Here is a 22,258-nt window from a genome sequence, read left to right on the forward strand (position 1 = left end):
TTTTTTGACCCGGTGAACTTTCCCAGCAAACAAATGCCAATCATTCAATCAATCAATCAATCAATCAATCAATCAATCAATCAATCAATCTATCAATCAAATCAAGCAAATCAATCAATAAGTCATTGCTGGATATCAGCTCAACATAAGAAGCCTAGCAACTGCAATACATGCAACTGCAATATATAAATACAAACAAGAAAATTCATCTCCCCAACACGGCACTTATCTCTCAATATCTGGACTGATGGTTGACTGGGATGCAGCCTCCTGAAGTGAGAACTTACTCAGGAAGAAATAATTATTTGAAGACTCCTGAGGTAAGCAAGATCAGCCCAACCATGGGAGAGATCTCAAAAAATCAACCAGATATTGGACTCAACTCAGGCAGGATATGATCTTTCTGTATTTTTTATAAAAAAAAAAAGTGATGGGCTACTAACCATATACCTGCAGTATGAGGAATTCAGACAAGAACCTGTTCTCAGTACCAGCTTAGTCCCACCTTTGTTTTTATTTACTTTTTCTAACTCATTTTTCAAGTTATATACTGTTTTATTTACAAATACTGGTTCCTCCACAACTAAGAACTTACACTTTGTCCCCTTTGAAAATATTCCAATTTTCTTTGATAATATTTCTTATTGCACGGGTGTACAAACTGTAAGTAAGCACCTTATCAAGTTTATCTCTATCTGTCTCTGGGGATTCTCCTTCTAAATTTTGGTTATTTGATTGTTGAGTGTATGCTCTGTACACATTTTTCTGCCTTCATACACCTCATTACCAATACCTTTGATTAATTCAGTGGGGCACCCCCTCTCAATAAACATCTTTCAGCCGTTCAATTTCAGTCCTGTACTCTTCATCCTCTGACACAAGTAAACTTGCCCTTCACTACATTTCTCTTCATTTGTTTCAGATGCATGCTGTCGTACTTTAAATAGTTGTTGCTCCAACTTTTTTTCTCATAACGCTGGTTAAAATGCATTCATTTGCACATGTTTACTAATCGAAATGTCCACAAACACCATACTGACTTTGCTGACACTGAATGTAAACCTAAGAAATTTAGTAGTCTTATTTAAGAAATTTTTAAACTCATTTAGCAAACTTTCATTTCCTTCCCATATAAAAATGAGTTAATCAATAAAAAAATAAGTTATGCTCTTACCATAACATTCCATGTGAGTTGTTCATCTCACCTTTGTTCTTACACGTGGGTATGGAGCCGATCCATCGACTACGAGCCGGCTGCTTTCCAAGCTCAAGATCTCCGAGTAGCTCGAGGCACAGCCCCTATCCCATTATGCTCTCTGACTAACCTCAGATCTAGTTTGCTGAATCCAGCATGAAAAAATATGACTAATATGCCAACATATATACACATATACATATATTTACAATTTGCCAAACACTACCCTGGTTGGAGAGACGGAAACTAGTCAGACCAACCAGACCACCAGTCACACCCGTTCTTCTAGAACTTGGAGAGGGGAAGGTGGGAGTGGATGTAAGAACAAAGGCGAGATGAACAACTCACACGGAATGTTATGGTAAGAACATAACTTCTTTATGTGAAGTTGTTCAAACTCGTCGTTTGTTCTTACCCGTGGGTAGTGTCCCAAGCACCCTAATCCTGGGTGGCTCATGGGAGTACATTACTGAGAACAGTGGAACCAAAGGAAGCCCTGTCCCTAGAGGCCCTGTCCACTTTGTAATAAGTGATAAACATATGGGGTTTGGACCAAGTAGCAGCTGCACAAATAGTATCCAAAGGCAAACGGGCTGCGTGAGCCAAAGATGTAGACACAGCCCTGGTAGAATGTGCTTTCACACTATGCTCTAAAGGTTGATTGGATGATGAGTATATATATTTTATGCAATCAGATAACCACTTGGACAATGTAACTTTAGCCACAGGCAGCCCCTTTTTATTGTCCGCAAAGGATAAAAAGAGTTGTTCAGATTTCCTAAGCTCCTTTGTTCTGTCCAAATAAAACTTCAGTTGTCTGTGAACATCAAGTTTATGTAACATATATTCTAATTTATTGAAATGGTGTCTGAAAAAGGTGGGTAGCTCAATAGATTGGTTCAAGTTGACTTCGGAGCAGACCTTAGGAAGAAAGGTGGGATTCGTCCTAAGGGACACTCTGTCGGGATGAAAAACAGGTACGGAGGTCTGATAGAAAGAGCTTGCAGTTCCAAAACTCTACGAGCTAAGGTAATAGCTACCAAAAATATTGTTTTACAAGAAATAAACTTCAGGGGGCAAGAAGATGCCGGTTTAAAGGGTGGAAGCATAAGCTGAGATAGTACTAAATTTAAATTCCAGGGAGCAACTGGTTGTCTGACAGGTGGCCTAAAGTGATGAGTCCCTTTCAGGAAGGCTTTACATAATCTGTGAGAGATCAGACTAGAGCCTTCCAATCCCAGCTGGAAATTGGATATTGCAGCCAATTGAACTCTTACAGTGGCTGCTGCTGCACCCTTGTGAAAAAGCATAATGAGAAACTCCAGAGCACTATCAATTGGAGCGACATAGGGATCAATATCATGTTGAAAGGCCCAATGCATAAAATGTTTCCATTTACTGTTATACAGTTTTCTGGTGGAGACTTTATGAGAGGAGATAAAAATATGTTGCACTGCTGAAGACAAATTGTATGACCTGGCTATATTGGGAAGTGGAGCAGCCAAGCTATCAATTTGAGGGACTGCAGAGAGGGGTGAAGCGCTCCTGACGAGTGGGTCAGAAGGTCTGGCACTGGGTCCAGAAACCAAGGTTCTTCCAGTAGAAATTGATAGAGGAAGGGGAACCATATCTGCCGAGGCCAGAAAGGGGCTATCAGAATAACAGTCCTTCCCGAGCTCTTTGCTTTCTGTAAAAATTTGGGGATCAGAGGAGTTGGAGGGAAGGCATAAAGGAGACCCGAGGGCCAATCGTGTAAGAGTGAATCCCTTGGGCTGTCCCCCGGAGGTGGATTCAGGGCAAAGTAGTTTCTGCATTTGGCATTCAGCGGGTATGCAAATAGGTCACAGCAAGGCTGGCCCCATCTGCGGAAAATCATTTCCGCCACTTCTTGTTTCAGGGACCACTCGTGAGGCAACAGAATAGCTCTGCTCAGTTTGTCCGCTATCAGGTTGGATTTCCTCGGGATGTGTGTTGCTATCAGAAAGCGCCCGGTGGATACAGTCCACTGCCAAATTTTCAAGGCCTCTCAGCATAAGGGATAAGATCTGGTTCCCCCTGCTTGTTGATGTACCAGACCACCGACATGTTGTCCGTCTGGATTGCAATCGTGTCCTGAGGCACAGAGTCGTGGAAGTGCTGCAACGCTAAAAGCACTGCTCTCAACTCCAGGACATTGATGTGCAAATGAGATTCCATCTCTGACCAGGTACCTTGGGCAGTCCTTCCCTGAACCCCCCCCCCACCTTATCAGGGAAGCGTCCATGGTCACCGTGGCTACAGGAGGGGGAAGTACAAATGGTCGACCTATCGTCACCTGATGACTGCTCAGCCACCAGAGAAGGTCCTTCTTGCAAGCGTCTGTTAGGAGGATCTTGAAGGACATTGCGAGCTGTTGGTAAGACCACTGAGTGAAAAGCAACCATTGGAGTATCCGCATGTGCATCCATCCCAGAGGAACCGCTATGAGGGTGGCTGCCATGGTGCCTAAAAGTTTTAGAACCTGAAAGGCAGGGACTCTCTTTTCTTTTAGCAAGAGGGACACATGATTTCGTAGAGAGATAACTCTTTCGTGAGTTAATCTGACCATTGCGGCGGTGGTGTCTAGATCTGCTCTGATTTCTGGAAAGCTCCTTGGGACTTCCGGAACCACATTTTTCCACCTTTCTGCCCTTTGGGGTATGGTCTGGTAGGGGTGGAAAAACGGACTCCTACGGCAGATAGAGTCTTTCCTTCCTGCTCACACCTAGTGAGAGTCTCCCTGACTTGTGGCCCAAACAAGGTAGAGCCATCAAATGGGATGTTGACAAAGGAAGACTTGAAGGCTTCCGCAAAGGAGCATAAGCGCATCCAGGACTGTCTCCGCAGAGCTATCGCTGAACCTGCTGCTCGACTCGACCCATCGGCTGCATAGGAAATGAGCCGCATGGACGCATTGACAATGGAATTCAGGGTAGAAAGCTGAGCTGTAACCTTCTCAGAGACAGCCTCATCTGTGTTACCATTTAGAGTACCTCCAAGTTCCTGTAGGAGATCTCGCTGAAGACGGGTAAAATGGGATAGGTAGTTAAGTGATCTCCTGGCAAATGTCGCAGAACTAAAGATGCGTTTCCCATACCTGTTCATAGTCCTAGAGTCTCTATTAGGAGGATGGACAGTAGTAAAGGTCTCTGACATCTCTTTCTTGGTGGCCGCCGCCACCACCATGGCATCAACAGGAACTCCTTTAGTGAGGTACAATTTGTCTGAAGGGGAAGTGATAAATTTATTGGGCCTCCGAGGGACTGGCTCCATGGAATCAGGGGACTCCCACGCCCTTCGAGCAACCACATCCATAAGTTCATCGAAGGGCGGAGTAACCCAGGTGTTGGAAGATTGAGACCCAAAGGCCTTCAGGAGCACCAATTCATCCTCAGTTGGAGTAATGGACTTCCAGTCACCCCTCCATTTCAGTATTTCCAGGATGTCTGCGAAGGAGACATCCTCAGAGGGGACCGCGGGGACCCTTCTGATTCCCCTAAGTCGGTGTCTGTTGTCAAGGATTCCTAATGGGAATCCAAATGCCTCCTCTTGCAAAGTCTCTTTCTGGGGACCCCATCAGTGCTCCATCTGTTGAGGTCTCACCCAAAGGGGTTACCTGAGGCTCTGGGTCTCGACGCTTAGTAGGGACCTGTGATGTAGAGGCAGAACGCAGTATTTTAGGGAGGAAGAGGAAAGACCTGAAGAAGTGAGAGTCTTGGCAGACATTGCCCTCCTCATGGCATCAAAGGCACCGGAGTCTCGACCCAAGGACCCCGCCTGTTCCGAGGAAGAAGGCGGCTTCCCCGGTGCCAAGACCACTGGCTCCGAACCCGAGCTCATCTTCACCGAGGCCCCGAGAGGAAGGGTCAGAACCGATGCGTCGGTTTGACTCTCCCCTCGGAACCGACGAGAGAGCGTCGGCTCTGAGATTCTTCAAATGGCACCGAAGAGATCAGGGTGGATGGAGCCGAAGTCACTGGGACAGGACTCGGCTCCGAGGGATCCAAAACCATCAGATCTTCCGCCTCTGGCTCCGAAGGCCTAGGTAAGGTTGGAGGAGGAGTAGGCACAGGCAAAGGAATGGTAGTAGGAACTGAACCCAGCTGGGCCGAAACCGAGAGTAATTTAGCCAATGCCGGGTTCTCTAAAAGCCTCTGCACCACACGATCCACATCGATGTCTGAAAGGGTCCTAGAAGAATGGGTCGAAGGGACCAAAGAGGCCATGGCTCGAGGACTGGAGACTTCAACACCTCTGACACCAGCTCCAGCTCAGAAGGTTGGCTCCAAAACATCGGTTCGGTGCACAGCTCTGATGACTTAGGAACCGGCAACCGCACCTTAACAGAGGTGCTCGGAACCGAGGACTTGGGTTCTGAGGACACCCTTGATGACTTTGACCCTTCGAAGACTTGGAGATCTGGTCAGTCTTATCCAAGGCTTCCTAAAATTCAGGTTTTAACAGTCCTCTGTCTATAAGTTTTCTCCTCCTTTCAAACAAAACTCTGCCACTAAAAGAGTAGAAGATGGAACAATCCTCTTGTAAGTGCAGAGCTCCTAAACAATATACACAGGACACATGATTGTCTGTAATGGACATTTTCTGCCACAGTCACACCTCTTGAAACCTGACTTCTGTCTCTCTTTTTGGTCAGACATAGTAACACACAGTTATCAGGTCCCTGATAACACAACACAAAAACCGGAACTATAAGAAGTTCTAAATATATATATTTATATCAACAAGCACACTATCCCTAAATATATGGGATACAGCTACTTAAGTATATTATAGTGATAACACACTATCTAAAGAGAAGGGATAGGGAAAAGAAGTTGACAGGGCCCTGTTCAACTATAAGAGGGAAGCACAGGAGTGCCTAAACGAAAAGGAGGCAAGGCCCAAGAGCAACCAATCCAACAACAGAAACACGACTAAATCACACAACAACAGGGACACAGCCCTAAAAAGGAATAACAGTACAAAGTATATATCAATTGGAGTATAAACTCACAAACTCTAACAGTACAAATAGCCCAAAGACAGAAAAAATAATTATACATGCCCGAGCATTCTGGAGAACTTGCGATCCGTTGCAGTGGCAAACTAGATCTGAGGTTAGTCAGAGAGCATCATGGGATAGGGGCTATGCCTCAAGCTACTGAGAGATCTTGAGTTTGGAAAGCAGCCTGCTCAGAGCCGATGGATCGGCTCCGTACCCACGTGTAAGAACAAACGGTGAGATTGAACAACTTCACATCATTTTTTTAGAAAGACCCTATCATTTATATATATATATATATATATATATATATATATATATATATATATATATATATATATATATATATATACACACACACACACACACACACACATATATATATATATATATATATATATATATATATAATATATACACACACACACACACACACACACACACACACACACACACACACATTTCTTCCCATTGCACAAGCATTACATTGGCATAGCTGGGTGCCATCTCTGTACCCATTGCTACACCCTTATCTTTTGTTAACACTTACTGAATACAAAAAAATTTATTTCAACACTAATTCCAACAGATCCACAGTAAACTCAAATTTCTTTTTGTGTAAAATCAGACTTGTTGCACAACTATTTTTTACACTATACTAATCTCAAATTAGTGGAAATCATAGTGTAGAAACTTGTAATGCCTGCAGTTACAAAAAAGTAATCTACTGTCACTTTAATGTTATTCATCTTTATAATACAGTCGCAGTGTTTTTAATATCTGATATAATACAATACATTTTACTACATTCTTAACTTTTCATTCTTCACAGTTGGCTAAACGTTCAGTTTCTGAGCCAATAGTTAACATAACTGGTCTCAAGGGGGGTCTTTTTCATCCTTATGTGGCTTAGGAATGTCGTATATTATCTCTAATCTTGAAAGTTTCTCAGTCAGTATCTCTTTCAAAGAGTTGTTACAAAATCCAGCTACTACTGTGCAGTCCAAAATCAATTTCTTTATATTGTTCCTCTATGTAATTTCTGTCCACCTCTTTATAAAAGTTCTCACCTGAGAGCATATCAAACACTTTTTCTTTATATCTGCCCACATTCATCACCACAGTTATGCCCCCTTTGTCTGCTTTTATGAATTGCAAAGAACCATCACTAGACAATGTGTGAAGTTATTGGGCCTAAACAAGGCTTCCCTGATATCTTTTTCACAAGCCTTTTCAAAGGCCTCAGTAACACTATTCTGTGGTGGGATGACCATACTGAGTTTTACTACACCACTCCAGGTGGTGGTGGACTGAACATGATTTTTAAAGAAAGCAGCCAGATGTATTTTCTTAATATACAGTTTAAGTGCAGTGACTGACTACTGTAGATGCTTGCCTTGCTGGTATAAAACCAAGCCCTTTTTGCAGCACTTGTACTTCTTCTGCAGTCAAGCCTCTTCTAGACACATTAAATATCTTAAAGTTATTACATATCTCTAATGATGGCCCATTAAGCTGTTAATACTCCCTCAAACACTGGATAAATTCCTTTGAGTGGCCACCTGAAAACTGCATCTTCCTTTTAATAATCCATCCAAGTTGTCTGCTGTTTTTTTTTTTTTTTCTTGTTGCAGTTCCCTTCATTTCAAATATTTTTTTTGCCCTTTTTTGTGTTACTTCCATATTTTTTGTTAATTCCTGTTTTGACCCAACTTCTTTTTCTCTTTGCCTTGTTGGTCTAAAAAAAAAAACTTTAGTAGCTTCCTCTTCTTTGTCGCCACCTGTTGGCCAGTAATTCCTTAACGTACGATCATCTGCTTCTCTGAAATGTATTAACCTTCTTGCTTTTCAGTGTCTTTTCTTCTTTATTGAGTTTGTCTTCTAAACATTTCATCTGTACCAGAACCTTATCTTCTGTTACCACTTCATATAATTCATTAATGCTGCTGTATAACACACTTTCCAGTTTTATCAATTCTTCCTTCTTTAGTTTAAAAAAAGCAATCAACTCTAAACCAGCCTTCTGCAAAATATTATTCCACCTATTTCCAAATTCTTTATCACACTCTTTGGTGCACTTCTTTCCAAGTCTCAAACATCTTGGCACTCTATTATTGTCTACACATGCTTGAAAATAGTTAATGTTACATGCAATTCTTCTATGTTTTATGGATTTTTCTAAAAATCCATAAAACAATCTTATTTCTGCAGTGTCCTTGTTACTACATATCTTTTGGAACACACACAAGGTGAGAAAAAAAGCAGTTTATTAATTCTGCCTTCCATCTTTTCATAATGGCAATTGCTGGTGTTAACTTCATCACAGAGATTCAGCAAGTTGTCCTTCACTGACATAATTTTCTATACTTGTTCAGAAACAGAACCATCCTTTTCCACTACACCTTCCTCATCCATATTATGGAAGTAATCAAAGACAGAAATAGTAGTGGAGGGGTGATCCTGGACTATGAGCTCTGCCATCATTATTAATCCCTTGTGAACTCATAACTGTCTCTTCCATCAGATCACCAGAGTCCACACCAGTGTAAACAACTGGTGCCACTATGAAAATAAAACTGATAAAATAAAACCGCATATGGCAACAGCCACACACTGGAAAAATAAAAATAAAAACAAACCTAAGTGTAACACGGTTAAAAATTTTATCGACTGGTGCCACAAATAAAGACTTCATCAGATTTCTGTTGAAAATTAATTCATCCAAACTTAAATAACAATTAAAATGTCATGCAGAAAATACCTATAAGACTTCTTTGTAACTTGAATGAAGCCTCTACAAAAATATCTGCAGAATATTTCTGCTATACAAAATAAATATTATTTTTTCACATTTTTCTGTCTTTTCACCCTAGACATTGCTCTTAGGCTTTATTTACACCATAAATACATGTTATTTCTGCAGTGTGGGTTCACACTAAAAGTAATTGCCAATATCACACGAAAGGGGTGATTTCACCTTTACCCATCCAAAGTTATGTCTTCAGACATGAATTTATTAACATTATGAAGGGAGAGGAGATCACTAGACCTCTTTACAAAGCAGAAATTGTACTAATTATTTTGTATAAGTAATTTCAGTATTCTCAGGCTTTGAATGGTAGGACATGGTTGCATTTCTCCAAACCTAACAGTTTCTTGTCTATATCTAACTAGTTCACTTCATTTTTACCAGCATTTAAGCAGAATATTTTCCACAATGCCAGTGTCTAACAAACATTTAACCCAAGTACCAGTAATAGAATGCACTCTAATAAGGAACTTTAAACAGGATATGTTCTGTGGGAAAGAAGTGTGAAGGCAGGAATCCAGCAAAAACAACTGTATGAAGTAAGTATTTGCTAGAGACATCGAATAATGAAGGTTTGTAACATAACTTGTGCTGGAATTGGAATGTAATAAACTGAGGAGCACAGCAAACCATGAGTGAGTATGGGGGCAATATAGAGTAACAGTAAGTGTAAAAAAATCATAAACACAATACCCATAGTTTATTTTTACCACTAGACAGTCACACACAGATATAATGTACTATTCCAAAATACAAATGGAAATATTTCCAAATGTACTATAGGAACAGGTTTAACTGTGCTGTAGGAAATGCACTGTTGAAGATGCTGCTTTGAAGTCATCTCCATCACTGAACAAAAATACTCAAACTTGTACAAATACCTCTGTCAAAGATGGTACATCTGGCAGATTTGCAGCCCCCTTCCCTATGATTTTGAACAATAGCACTGTCTTATATTTACTATGCAGTTTTACATGATAGCTATCTCCTCTGCAAACACTTAAGAAGAAAAAAACAAACAAATTAATAACTAAGAAACAAATTCATTACCTTTGGTCCATTGAAAAGTATGTCCTGCATGTCAAAACCATCCAGAGGCACTGACGGCAACTTGGCATTAGCCAAGGCAGCAATAGTTGGTAACAGGTCCAAGGTGCTAGCCAATTCATGGGTCACCCCTGTAAAATGCAGAATTTATAAATCAGAAGAGTGTTTTACAAGCAAAAACATATTTAGTTTGCAAGACTATTTGCAAACCACAGCAACCTGATGTGGTCTTTGAAACACAGGTTGCTTTTAGAAAGTTGGATGTTTACAGTTTCCTAATTTTTGCTCATTCAATTTTATTATAAAGCATCAGCCAGCAATGTCCAGTAATTAAAATCTGAGTCAATATACACGTATAGTAACTCCACAAACCTTACATTACATTTACTAACAACCAGACTGCACTATGAACACTATATGTGAAACAAAGTTAATTTACAAAATCTTATGTAAGTGATCTGAAATAAGTTTAATAGACAAGTGTTACTCAAGTCTGCAATAAACACACACAACTTAAGTGCTAACCCTATAACTGGATGATAAGGTGGACTGTTAAATAATACATCTAGTATTTTAAAGACTACATTAACAAAAATGCAAATTGTTTATTTTTTATTTATTTATTTATTGTAGTTTCATTTTCTGAACAAAGATACTTTTGTAAGACACAGTGCTACATTAAAATGACTAATCAGCAATGCCTTTATCGTCACATGACAAAACCGCATGTTCATATACAATACAGACAGCTGCTATAAATAAACATTCTTTATATTCTCTGGGTAGTACTGTCATTCTGTTTTATTTATATTACTCAGATCCTGTCAATGAACATGGAAACAGTATTACAATTAATCAGAGCTTTACTGAAAGTAGGCATGTGAGCCCCCACACCAAATCTCCATCATTCTCCACAGTCTTCTGTCACTGCTTTGTGATGTAGGCATGTGAGGCCCCTACACCAAATCTCCATCATTCTCCACAGTCTTCTGTCATTGCTTTGTGACGTAGGCATGTGAGGCCCCTACACCAAATCTTCATCATTCTCCAGTCTTCTGTCACCGCTTTGTGACATAGGCATGTGAGGCCCCTACACCAAATCTCCATCACTCTCCACAGTCTTCTTTCACTGCTTTGTGATGTAGGCATGTGAGGCCCCTACACCAAATCTCCATCATTCTCCAGTCTTCTGTCACTGCTTTGTCATGTAGGCATGTGAGGCCCCTACACCAAATCTCCATCATTCTCCAGTCTTCTGTCACTGCTTTGTGAATTAGGCATGTGAGGCCCCTACACAAAATCTTCATCATTCTCCAGTCTTTTGTCACTGCTTTGTGAGTTAGGCATGTGAGGCCCCTACACCAACACTCCATCACTCTCCACAGTCTTCTTTCACTGCTTTGTGACGTAGGCATGTGAGGCCCCTACACCAAATCTCCATCATTCTCCACAGTCTTCTGTCACTGCTTTGTGACGTAGGCATGTGAGGCCCCTACACTAAATCTCCATCATTCTCCACAGTCTTCTGTCACTGCTTTGTGATGTAGGCATGTGAGGCCCCTTCACCAAATCTCCATCACTCTCCAGTCTTCTGTCACTGCTTTGTGAATTAGGCATGTGAGGCCCCTACACAAAATCTTCATCATTCTCCAGTCTTTTGTCACTGCTTTGTGAGTTAGGCATGTGAGGCCCCTACACCAAATCTCCATCATTCTCCAGTCTTCTGTCAATGCTCTGTGACGTAGGCATGTGAGGCCCCTACACCAAATCTCTATCATTCTCCACGGTCTTCTGCCACTGCTTTGTGTCATAGGCATGTGAGGCCCCTACACCAAATCTCCATCATTCTCCACAGTCTTCTGTCACTGCTTTGTGACGTAGGCATGTGAGGCCCCTACACCAGATCTCCATCATTCTCCACAGACTTCTGTCACTGCTTTGTGATGTAGGCATGTGAGGCCCCTACAACAAATTTCCATCATTCTCCAGTCTTCTGTCAATGCTTTGTGATGCAGGCATGTGAGGCCTCTACACCAAATCTCCATCATTCTCCAGTCTTCTGTCACTGCTTTGTGACATAGGCATGTGAGGCCCCTACACCAAATCTCCATCACTCTCCTCAGTCTTCTGTCACTGCTTTGTGAGGTAGGCATGTGAAGCCCCTACACCAAATCTCCATCATTCTCCAGTCTTCTGTCACTGCTTTGTGACGTAGGCATGTGAGGCCCCAGTACCAAATCTCCATCATTCTCCACAGTCTTCTATCACTGCTTTCTGACATAGGCATGTGAGGCCCCTACACCAAATTGCCATCATTCTCCACAGTCTTCTGTCACTGCTTTGTGTTGTAGGCATGTGAGGCCCCTACACCAAATCTCCATCATTCTCCACAGTCTTCTGTCACTGCTTTGTGTAGTAGGCATGTGAGGCCCCTACACCAAATCTCCATCATTCTCCACAATCTTCTGTCACTGCTTTGTGACGTAGGCATATGAGGCCCCTACACCAAATCTCCATCATTCTCCACAGTCTTCTGTCACTGCTTTGTGACGTAGGCATGTGAGGCCCCTACACCAACTCTCCATCATTCTCCACAGTCTTCTGTAACTGCTTTGTGACGTAGGCATGTGAGACCCCTACACCAAATCTCCATCATTCTCCGGTCTTCTGTCAATGCTTTGTGATGTAGGCATGTGAGGCCCCTACACCAAATCTCCATCATTCTCCAGTCTTCTTTCACTGCTTTGTGACGTAGGAATGTGAGGCTCCTACACCAAATTTCCATCATTCTCCAGTCTTCTGTCACTGCTTTGTCATGTAGGCATTTGAGGCCCCTACACCAAATCTCCATTATTCTCCAGTCTTCTGTCACTGCTTTATGACGTAGGCATGTGAGCCCCCTACACCAAATCTCCATCACTCTCCACAGTCTTCTGTCACTGCTTTGTGGCGTAGGCATGTGAGGCCCCTACACCAAATCTCCATCATTCTCCACAGTCTTCTGTCACTGCTTTGGGTAGTAGCCATGTGAGGCCCCTACACCGAATGTTCATCATTCTCCACAGTCTTCTGTCACTGCTTTGTGACGTAGGTATGTGAGGCCCCTACAGCAAATCTCCATTATTCTTCACAGTCTTCTGTCACTGCTTTGTGACGTAGGCATGTGAGGCCCCTACAGCAAATCTCCATTATTATTCACAGTCTTCTGTCACTGCTTTGTGATGTATCTGCATTTCTAATCATTACTCTTAGGTTCATAGTGATACAATGTGGATTGATTTCAAGCTAAGGCCTAATGGGTGCTTTGACAGAATGTTTATCTAATGATGTTATATATTTTTGTTCATTTCTGAGATAAATATAACATTACCATATTTATTGCTGTGATAAAACATTTATGCAACTGTTCCCATGGAGGAAGGCAAGGACAACTGCAGTAATACCTAACACAGATCAACAAATGGATAGAGTGAAATGCTTGCTGAAAAGAGGAAAACACTTTTCATTAGTAAAAAGTGGACAGAAAGTAACAATATCTGTAAATGCACCAGAGTTTTCATACTCAGAAAGACATAGGCCTGATCTTTGCATAAAATGTAAACTGTGGATCAGGATTGCTTTCTTTAATCTACATGGAAAAACTGGTCTTGTTTTTGGGTACCCTGCAGGCAACATGGTACAACACATCAACAGCAAGGCCTGAAACAGCAGTGATAAACTACAGTTCCTGGGAAATGTGCAGCTGATACTCTGGGTTTTGATCAAGCATGAGACTTAAACATCCACAAATATATTTGATGTGTGCATGCCGGGTCTATATTACATTATTGAATACTTACAGCATCGAATGTTATATGGTCGACACCATATGTTCGAAGTTGCAAGTATTCGAAAATGAAAGTGGAAATTTCCGTAGAGAAGATTTGCGTTTACTGCACTGTAGTGGGATCTCGGAGTTGTTATATTTAAAGAACAGGGAATGGGGGTACAGGGGGCCTTGCCCCCCTGCTTAAAACATTCAGGGAAGTTTTTCCTTTTTTTAAAATTTTTTTTATTTCATTTTCAAATACTTGCAACTTTGAACTTATGGTGTCGACCATATCACGTTCGATGTTGTAAGGATTCGATAACGTAATACAGACCCATGCATGCGTATACCCTGACAAGTCTGAACCACAATGCTCAAGGAAAAGAGGAGTGGGTACACTATGAAGATAGGGTTTATACAGATTGGGGGGGGGGGACAAAACAGTGAAAACAGACCACAATGACTTCAGTTCATAGTTTACCTGGAGGGATCTTTCCAGGCCAGTAGGCAATAGCTGGTTCTCTCATTCCTCCTTCATAGGTTGTTCCCTTCCCACACTTCAGGAGTCCAGAGTTTCCACCACGAGATTTACGAAGTGTTTCTGGTCTAATTAGAAAAAAAAAGCAAAGAATATTATCTGGCTGCCCTCTCAAAACATCTGATGGTTTGGGTACTTAGGTGAAACATTTACTTGGTATATATTATACTATACATAAGTCACTTGACACATACTACTTAGTACAAACATTATCAAGCAAGTTGGTCAAATTTAGGTCACTCAGGAAAAGATGAAAAAAGCGTTAGAAATAGTTGATCACAAAATATTACTGTGGAAAGTTCAATGCTGTGCCTGTGACACTGAGGTTTGTTACTGGCTTGTGAACTTTTTATTTGTTTATTGACATTTGATTACCGGGAAAGTCTGACTGGATAGAAGGTGATTTTCAACAGGGGCCTGGGAAGAAAAGCTCCAAATTACTGCAAAACATTTAAAGAACAATAATTTTACAATCTTTAAAAATAAACCAGAAACATCTGCAGTTTAAAAGATTATAACAAATTAGACATAATATAATAACATTGGTTAAGAATTGATACAAGTTTTATGACAATTAGTTAATACCTAAATACATTTTAGACAGTTTGTAAAGAAATTAAAGGTAAGTTAGTCTAATACAAACAGGAATTGCAATATTAAGTGAGGGAAAACAGGCTTATGGTACACATAGAGAGAAAGTCAGGGAACATAATTTGATAGGAGTAAGGAAGTAAGTGAAGAAGGGAGAGTAAGGAGATATAAGGAATGAAAAGGTACTTGTTCACATTTAGGGATAACATTTATCCTGGTTTTGTGAGAGACATATTTTACCTAGGAAGTCTTTCAGATTGGTTTTGAAAGATGGGAGTGAGGGTACTGACCTGATGGGCACAGGTACGGAATTCCATGCCTTAGCAACCACATACAAGTACAAACAATGCCCAGCAGATTTTAGGTTTGCAGACAGGAGTTTTTGGTCACTGGATCACAATGACCAATTGAGAACACAGCTGAGTAAAATGTTTTTTAGTGCTGGACAGGCAGAAGGATGCTGGATAATTTTATAGGTGGTAAGAAGCTGTTTATATGTTAGTTCATGAGGCAATTCTAACCAATTTAGGCATTTTAGTGCTATACAGTGGTGGGTTCTGAAAGGTATTTGCTGCAAATTTATTGACTTTGTTATAGCATTGTTTAAGTTTTAATATTTGTGAAGTCTGGAGGTTAGTGAGGATGGGAGCAGCATAAAGAAGTGTGGGGATGAGATAAGTAGTGGCAAGTGTAGTTTTAGTTGCATCGGTGAGAAAGTTTTTGGATCTATAAAGCTTCCCTATTTTATAATGAGCTTTCCTTATGCAATTTTGTATATGCAGGTCAAATGTATGATTATCATCCACTATCATCCCTAATAATTTGCTACAAGAAGTGACTTCAGTGACTGTATTAGCAAGAAAGAGGACTTTACATTTTGTTTTTCATGAGAGAGGGATTTGGGGGTAGTAGTAGTTTGGTCTTTTTTGGATTGAGCATGAGTTGTGCGTTACAAAGCCATGTTTCAGTTACTGTTAAAGCTTCCTGGGTAATTTTTTGGAGGTGTACCATGATGTCAGATGTGCAAATGAGAGTGGAATCATCTACATACTGTATTATGGTGGCCAGTTGTGTGGATGTATAGAGGGTGTTGGTGAAAATGTTAAAGAGGAGGGGACCAAAGATAGCACCTTGTGGTACACCAGTGATGACTGGGAGGTAAGGAGAGAGCATGAAGTGCCATTTTACTGACTGATACCTATTGGACAGGCAGCTTTTGAACCACAGAAGGGTTGGCTGACAGAGACCTAGTGAGGACATCTGAAGTATGACGTTGCTGTGATAATCTGTGTTGAAGGCTTTAGACAAGTCTAGAAGTAAGGAAGAGACTAATTTGCTTTTATCTCTAACTTTATTGATAGTATCTATATAGGTTAGAAGGGCAGTGCTAGTACTCTGGGAAGGATGGAAGCCACGTTGTGTGGAGGGTAGGAATTTTTCCTGCAGGAAATAGTCTAGCAATTGTTTTTCAATACATTTTTCAGTATTTTTGGTGAGAGGAGATAAGATTACTGTAAGACTAAAGTTATTAATGTCTTTTGAATTTCCTCCTTTGTGAAGAGGGATAATGTGTGACTTTTTCCAGAGAAAGGGAATGTGGAATTCCTGGACTGACCTATTATAATTATACAACAACCCCCCATTAATATTCCAAAACATGCATGCTGATTGGTCAGCGTGCACATTGTAAATCAGATTTATACTAATGGAAAAAAGTCCGGTCGCCCAGACTTTTTCCATTAGTATAAGTCTTTTTTTTTTTTTTGGACAGCAACAGAGAATGGAAGAACTCTGTTGCTGTTATCTCACTATGTTAAACGAGTTTAACATAGCGAGATATCTTAAAAAAAAGCAATGGAGATTTTCCTTTCTCAGTTGCTTTTTTTAAAGCTGTCTCGCTATGTTAAACTTGTTTGACACAGCAAGACAGCTTTAAAAAAAGAAATGGAGAAAGGAAAATCTCTGTTGCTTTTTAAAAGCTATCTCGCTATGTTAAATGAGTTTAACATAGCGAGACACGTTTTTAAAAGCAACAGAGATCTTCCTTTCTCCGTTGCTTCCACACACAGTTCTGATGTACTGCATATGCATACCCATGTGCAGTACATCAGAACTACCGCAGAATACTGGACAGCTGCAGAAAGGCAGCAAGGAGGCATTATACAATGCCATTATTTAAGAAAAGTAAGTATTTTGTTTCTTAAATAATGTCATTGTATAATAGCAATAACCCACTTCTGGGTGTGGGTAATGCTGGATTTACCCACAGTTGTCTTTGTCTTTAATTGGCCACTCGGGCTTCACCCTCATGACCAAACCACACCAACCGTGGGTAAATCCAGCATTACCCACACCCAGGCATGGGTTATTGCTTAAATATTGATACAGGACAGGCAATGCTATAGGCTGCTTATTTTTAAGTACTTGCTTGGAAGGTCATCAGCTGAAGAACAGCACAGTTTAAGTTTGTCAAAGAGTACTTCTATATAGGATGTGGGTACAGGTTTGAAGGTGAAAGTGGATGCGGTGATATGTGGCTGATGGGCAGGGTTGGGACAAGATGTTGAGGATTCCCTGTATAGTGATACTTTACTAGCTATAAAATAAGAGTTTAACTGTATTGCAGTTGTGAGTAATGAATTATCGGGAGAGGGGTTTGGGTTGAATTTTTGGTCAGGGTGTAAGATTTCTTTAATGGGTGTCCAAAATATTTTAGGGTTGTGTTTAGTATTATTTTGAAAGTTATTACATTACAGTTTTTTTTTAATTTACCTGCTTTTTGGTATGATTGAAAAGCATTCTGAAATTTTCAAGTTATTGAGGTGTTTCATATTTGTGCCACTCTTTTCATGCTTTTTCTCTATCTTGCAGTAGCATTCTACTCTTTTTGGATAGCCAAATTGCAGTATTTGTTTTTAGTAACTTCCTTCTAGAAGGTTAAAAGCTATTTAGGATATTTAGGAAAGTTGTAATGAATTAATTTACACCATCATCTAAGGAGAGGATTTTTAGGAAGTTCCAGTTAATAGACAGCAGTCTAGTAATGAACATTTCTGGGTTAAACTTGGAAAGGGTGAGTGTTATTCTATAAATATGCTGTTTAACTGAATGTGTGAGATGTCTGGTCATATAGACTGGGAGATGATCACTGAGAGAGTCTGACATTGTACCTGTGGTGGAGTATATGCTAGGGTCTGATACTAGGATCCAGTCTAATAGGGAATTTGATGTCTACTATAATGTGTGGGGTTATTAAATAGTTGTGTGAAACCATATATTTTCATGCTAGATGCAGAGGAGTTACAGTTTATGTCCAACCAACTGACATTCACATCACTTAGTAGTATTTTTCTTGTGGAAATGTTATGGATATTCAATGTAAGATATCGTCCAGTGGGTCTATATTAATTCATCAAAGTCTAATTACAGCGAACCTCTGTTCATCAAATCAAAATCACAGAATGGACGGTTGTTGAATGTTTACATCTGCAAATGTGTTTTCCCCAGGGAAGGAAATGACTTGGCCAACATATGGAAATTTGCCCTTTTCCCCACTGTAGTGTGATCTTAGAGTTGGCATATATAAATAGGAGGGTGTGGGTGGCGTGGCTCCCCACTTTAATGGGTTAGAAGTACTGTGGTGTGCTAAACAGGAAAACGGGATTACTTTGATAATATGCATGAGTTTAAAAAGCTTGCTGTTAAGCAACTATTTTTTGACAATAGCACTAGAGCACAAAAACTTTTAGCACAACGACCCAGCAGCAGAAAGTAGAAAGGGCTGTCACCAAGCTTAGGGAGCCTATAACAAGGGAGATAACAAGAGATAATGTAGAAGTATTAGAAATATTTCAAAAATGCTATGAAAGTCTGTATAAAGCAGAGAAATATGGAAATCAAGAAAAGGTACAAATGTAAATGTTTATGGAAGAAATAAATAGAGGAAGGTGAGGCTCAATTACTAATAGGATAGGAGGAGACAAGATAAAAGGGTGATGTATAACCAATCTACAGTAACGTCCCCAGGAATAGAAGGTATTCCTGTGGAAGTTTGGAAGCTAGGAGGGAAAAAACTGATAAAGATCTGGAAGGTTTTGTTTAACAGTATTTTAAGAGGAGGAGAAGTACCAACATCCTGGAAACAAGCAGTGGTAGCTGTAATACCTAAAGAGGGTAAAGATGCAACAGATCCAGCTTCAATACTAAACCATGATTATAAAGTGTTCATGTTTGTAGTGGCTACAAGAATGGCAAAAGTAATGCCAAAATTGATAGATAGGGGTCAATGTGGTTTTGTGGAAAGAAGGCAAACATCTGATAACATTAACAGAAAACTGATGATCCAGAGGGAAGCAGAATGTAAGAAAATACCACTGTTGTTGGTAAGCCTTGATGCAGAGAAAGCATTTGACAGAGTAAACTGGGACTTTATGAACAGGACAATGGAAGCATTGCATTTCCTGAAAAAAATATATGGTTGATTGGGAGGCTATATGAGGGATAAGAGGGGAAAAAATAAAGTGAGTGGTTTCCTCTCTAATAATTTCTGCTTGAGCAGAGGAACAAGGCAGGGGTGCCCTCTTTCTCCTTTGTTATTTGCATTATATTTAGAACCAGTAGCAAAGAAAGTATGAGACTCAGAAATTCAAAGATATAATTACTATGGTAGTCAAGAAAAGCTGTCTGTATTTACAGATGATATGTTATACCTGATAGAACCAGAAAAGGTTGTGGAACATTTTGAGACAGTTCTAAATCTTTTCGGGATACACAATTAATGAAGCTAAAACAAAGACAACAGGAGTAAATTATGTACCCACACAGAAATTGGTTCAGCAATATCCACATTTATAGGGGTATGATAAAATTAAATATTTAAGAGTATGGATTAAAATTGATTCTGGTGTGGCAGCTAAGGATATGTGGGAGGAGACTAAACAAAAGATAATACAAAAACTGAGAAATTGTAAGCTCTGTCATATGGATAGTAAGATACAAGCAGTTAAAATGTTTTTAGTCTCTTTAGTCTTATACGCAGGTCAGGCATATTTTTGTCTCCCAAATATGCAACAAAATATAAATGATTTAGGATTTTTGCTTGGAAATGTTTACACAGATATTTTTATACTGCAAGTAGACTCCAGAGAATTTTTCTTCAGGTAGACAGCAAATGTCGGCGGTGTGATGGGGAAGAAAGAGGTAATTGGGAACATATTTTCTGGGAGTGTAATAAGTTGTCAGACTTAAAATATTACTTAGAGACTACTCTGTCAGAGTTACTGGGTGAGCAAATTGGTGTAATTAGGGAAATGATTTTTCTGAGTTATTGATACAGAATTGGAGTTAGCTTAGTTATGCAAGACATTTACTGCAACAGTATATTTATTTTATGTGAATTTGTTAACCAAGTAGATCTTCAAGGAGAGGAGATGATAACTATAAGCTTTGTTCCTTCTGTCATCTCTGTTTGAATAGTATGCATATTGTTAATGTTCACATTTTTGTACAATCTGAAAAAAATGTTCCAATACTTTTAGATGGTTACTGGTCATATGACTGCAGTGGTGGTGCTGCGGTAGCGTTGTCACCTCACAGTAAGACGGTGTCTTGTTCGATTCTCAGCTAGAGCGTCTTCTGTGTGGAGACATGCGTGAATGGACGTACCTTCGTTGAAGGTTGTGCGTCAGGGTCGGCAACTCGGCACGTAAAAATCTACTGCCAATCATTAGCGGACAGGAGTTCCGCTGTGGCGACCCCTAACCGGGAAAAGCCGAAAGATACAACAACAACAACACTGATACAGAATTGGAATTGCCTAAACATAGTAAGGCCTTGCTGAGTCTAATTATGGTGGCTGCCAAAAAAGCAATTACTAGAAAATGGAAATAAAAGTCTAAACCAACTCTACTAGAATTAGTGTATATAGTAACAGAGATAAAACAACTGGAATTGGGATCTTTAAAAAAAGGGTACGAGCAAATTATACAGGAAAATGGTAACTGTGGGAACAATACATACAGGGGAGGAACGAGGTTGAAAAGAAAGCAGGATTTGAATTACTTATATAATGTTTGACTGACAATGATCGGGTAGATTATAAGTGATATATAAGGTTTGCAACTAAAATTATGTCAATATTGTCTATGATGTAAAATACTTGCAACTAGAACTATGTCAATATGGTTTGTTTTCATTTATATAAATGGTGATTGTCTGTGTCATAGGTGATAATTTAATAAAGACACTTATTGTTAAAAAAAGAATTGTATATAGCTCTTTAATAAGGCAAAAACTAAATATAGCAACCTATCATGGTATCCATTTACAAAAAAAAAAAGTCAGATGAAGTTGTAGTGCATAATGTGCTGCTTCAATAAACTGATATGTGAACAAGAGACAATGGTAGAAAGGGACAGACTACGCAAATAGGAGTCTGTTCTCTGCAACTTATAGATAGCTGAAGGAGATTTAGTGCAGGACTTTAAACACTGAAGGATCACTATTGTGGGAACGTTCAGGCTTAAAGACGACTACAAGATCAGGTTTAGTAGCACTACTAAATGGTTCACAGAGTAGTAAACACATGGAATTCCCTTCCAGATTCTGTAAAAGCCTGTAAAAATATAATGTCATTTAAGGCTGCATTGGCTCTATGCATATGCTTGGTATAGCATCTAGGCAAGCAAGACAGGGGATGTTGCCCATATTTATGTCCACTGTTCTGTATTTATCTATCTACCTGTCTTGTATTCTAGCTGTTTGTCGGTCTAGTCATTGACTGACTGATTGATTTCAGATGAGTAATGGATTAGTATAACTGAGCACAGCCCCTTAACTGCAAACGTACAGGGTAAAGAGTTTCATCAACAATCAACAGATACCACTAATAATAAAAATGAAAATGATAAATAATGAAAAAGCTAACTGACTGCCTGTTGCAGCTAGATCTACTTTCCTTTTCTGTTCCCTCATAGATAAAATACTTTCTAATTCCCACTGCCCACCACTTGGGTCTTCCCTTCTGACTTGCTACTCCCACCAAAGGTATAATGCACTGCAGCTAACTATAACTCATTTGCATCTCTACGTGGGAGATAAAAAGTATTTTCTAAACTTCCTCCAGCTAAATGGAATTCTGTGTGTCCTGAATTAAGAACAAATGATGACTTCACTAAATTCTGAAAACAACTTAAATAATACTTAAAGTGTTCTTGCTTTATAGACAAATGTTAATTACAACCTCCTTTACC

General features: G+C 39.8%; 1 protein-coding gene across 1 annotated transcript in view; it reads right to left on the bottom strand.

The window, feature by feature from the left end:
- LOC122815807 (arylsulfatase A-like) overlaps window positions 1-22,258 on the bottom strand; it is a 294,200-nt gene that overhangs the window by 158,684 nt on the left and 113,258 nt on the right. Inside the window, exons 5-6 of the mRNA XM_044088606.1 lie at window positions 14,361-14,485; window positions 10,075-10,202 (exon numbers count right to left, since the gene is read on the bottom strand). Of these exons, the coding sequence (XP_043944541.1) occupies window positions 10,075-10,202; window positions 14,361-14,485 (253 nt within the window). The remainder of the gene's footprint in view (window positions 1-10,074; window positions 10,203-14,360; window positions 14,486-22,258) is intronic.

Source organism: Protopterus annectens, chromosome 11.part0 (assembly GCF_019279795.1).
Source record: "Protopterus annectens isolate FY-2018-M chromosome 11.part0, PAN1.0, whole genome shotgun sequence".
Taxonomy (NCBI): domain Eukaryota; kingdom Metazoa; phylum Chordata; order Ceratodontiformes; family Protopteridae; genus Protopterus; species Protopterus annectens.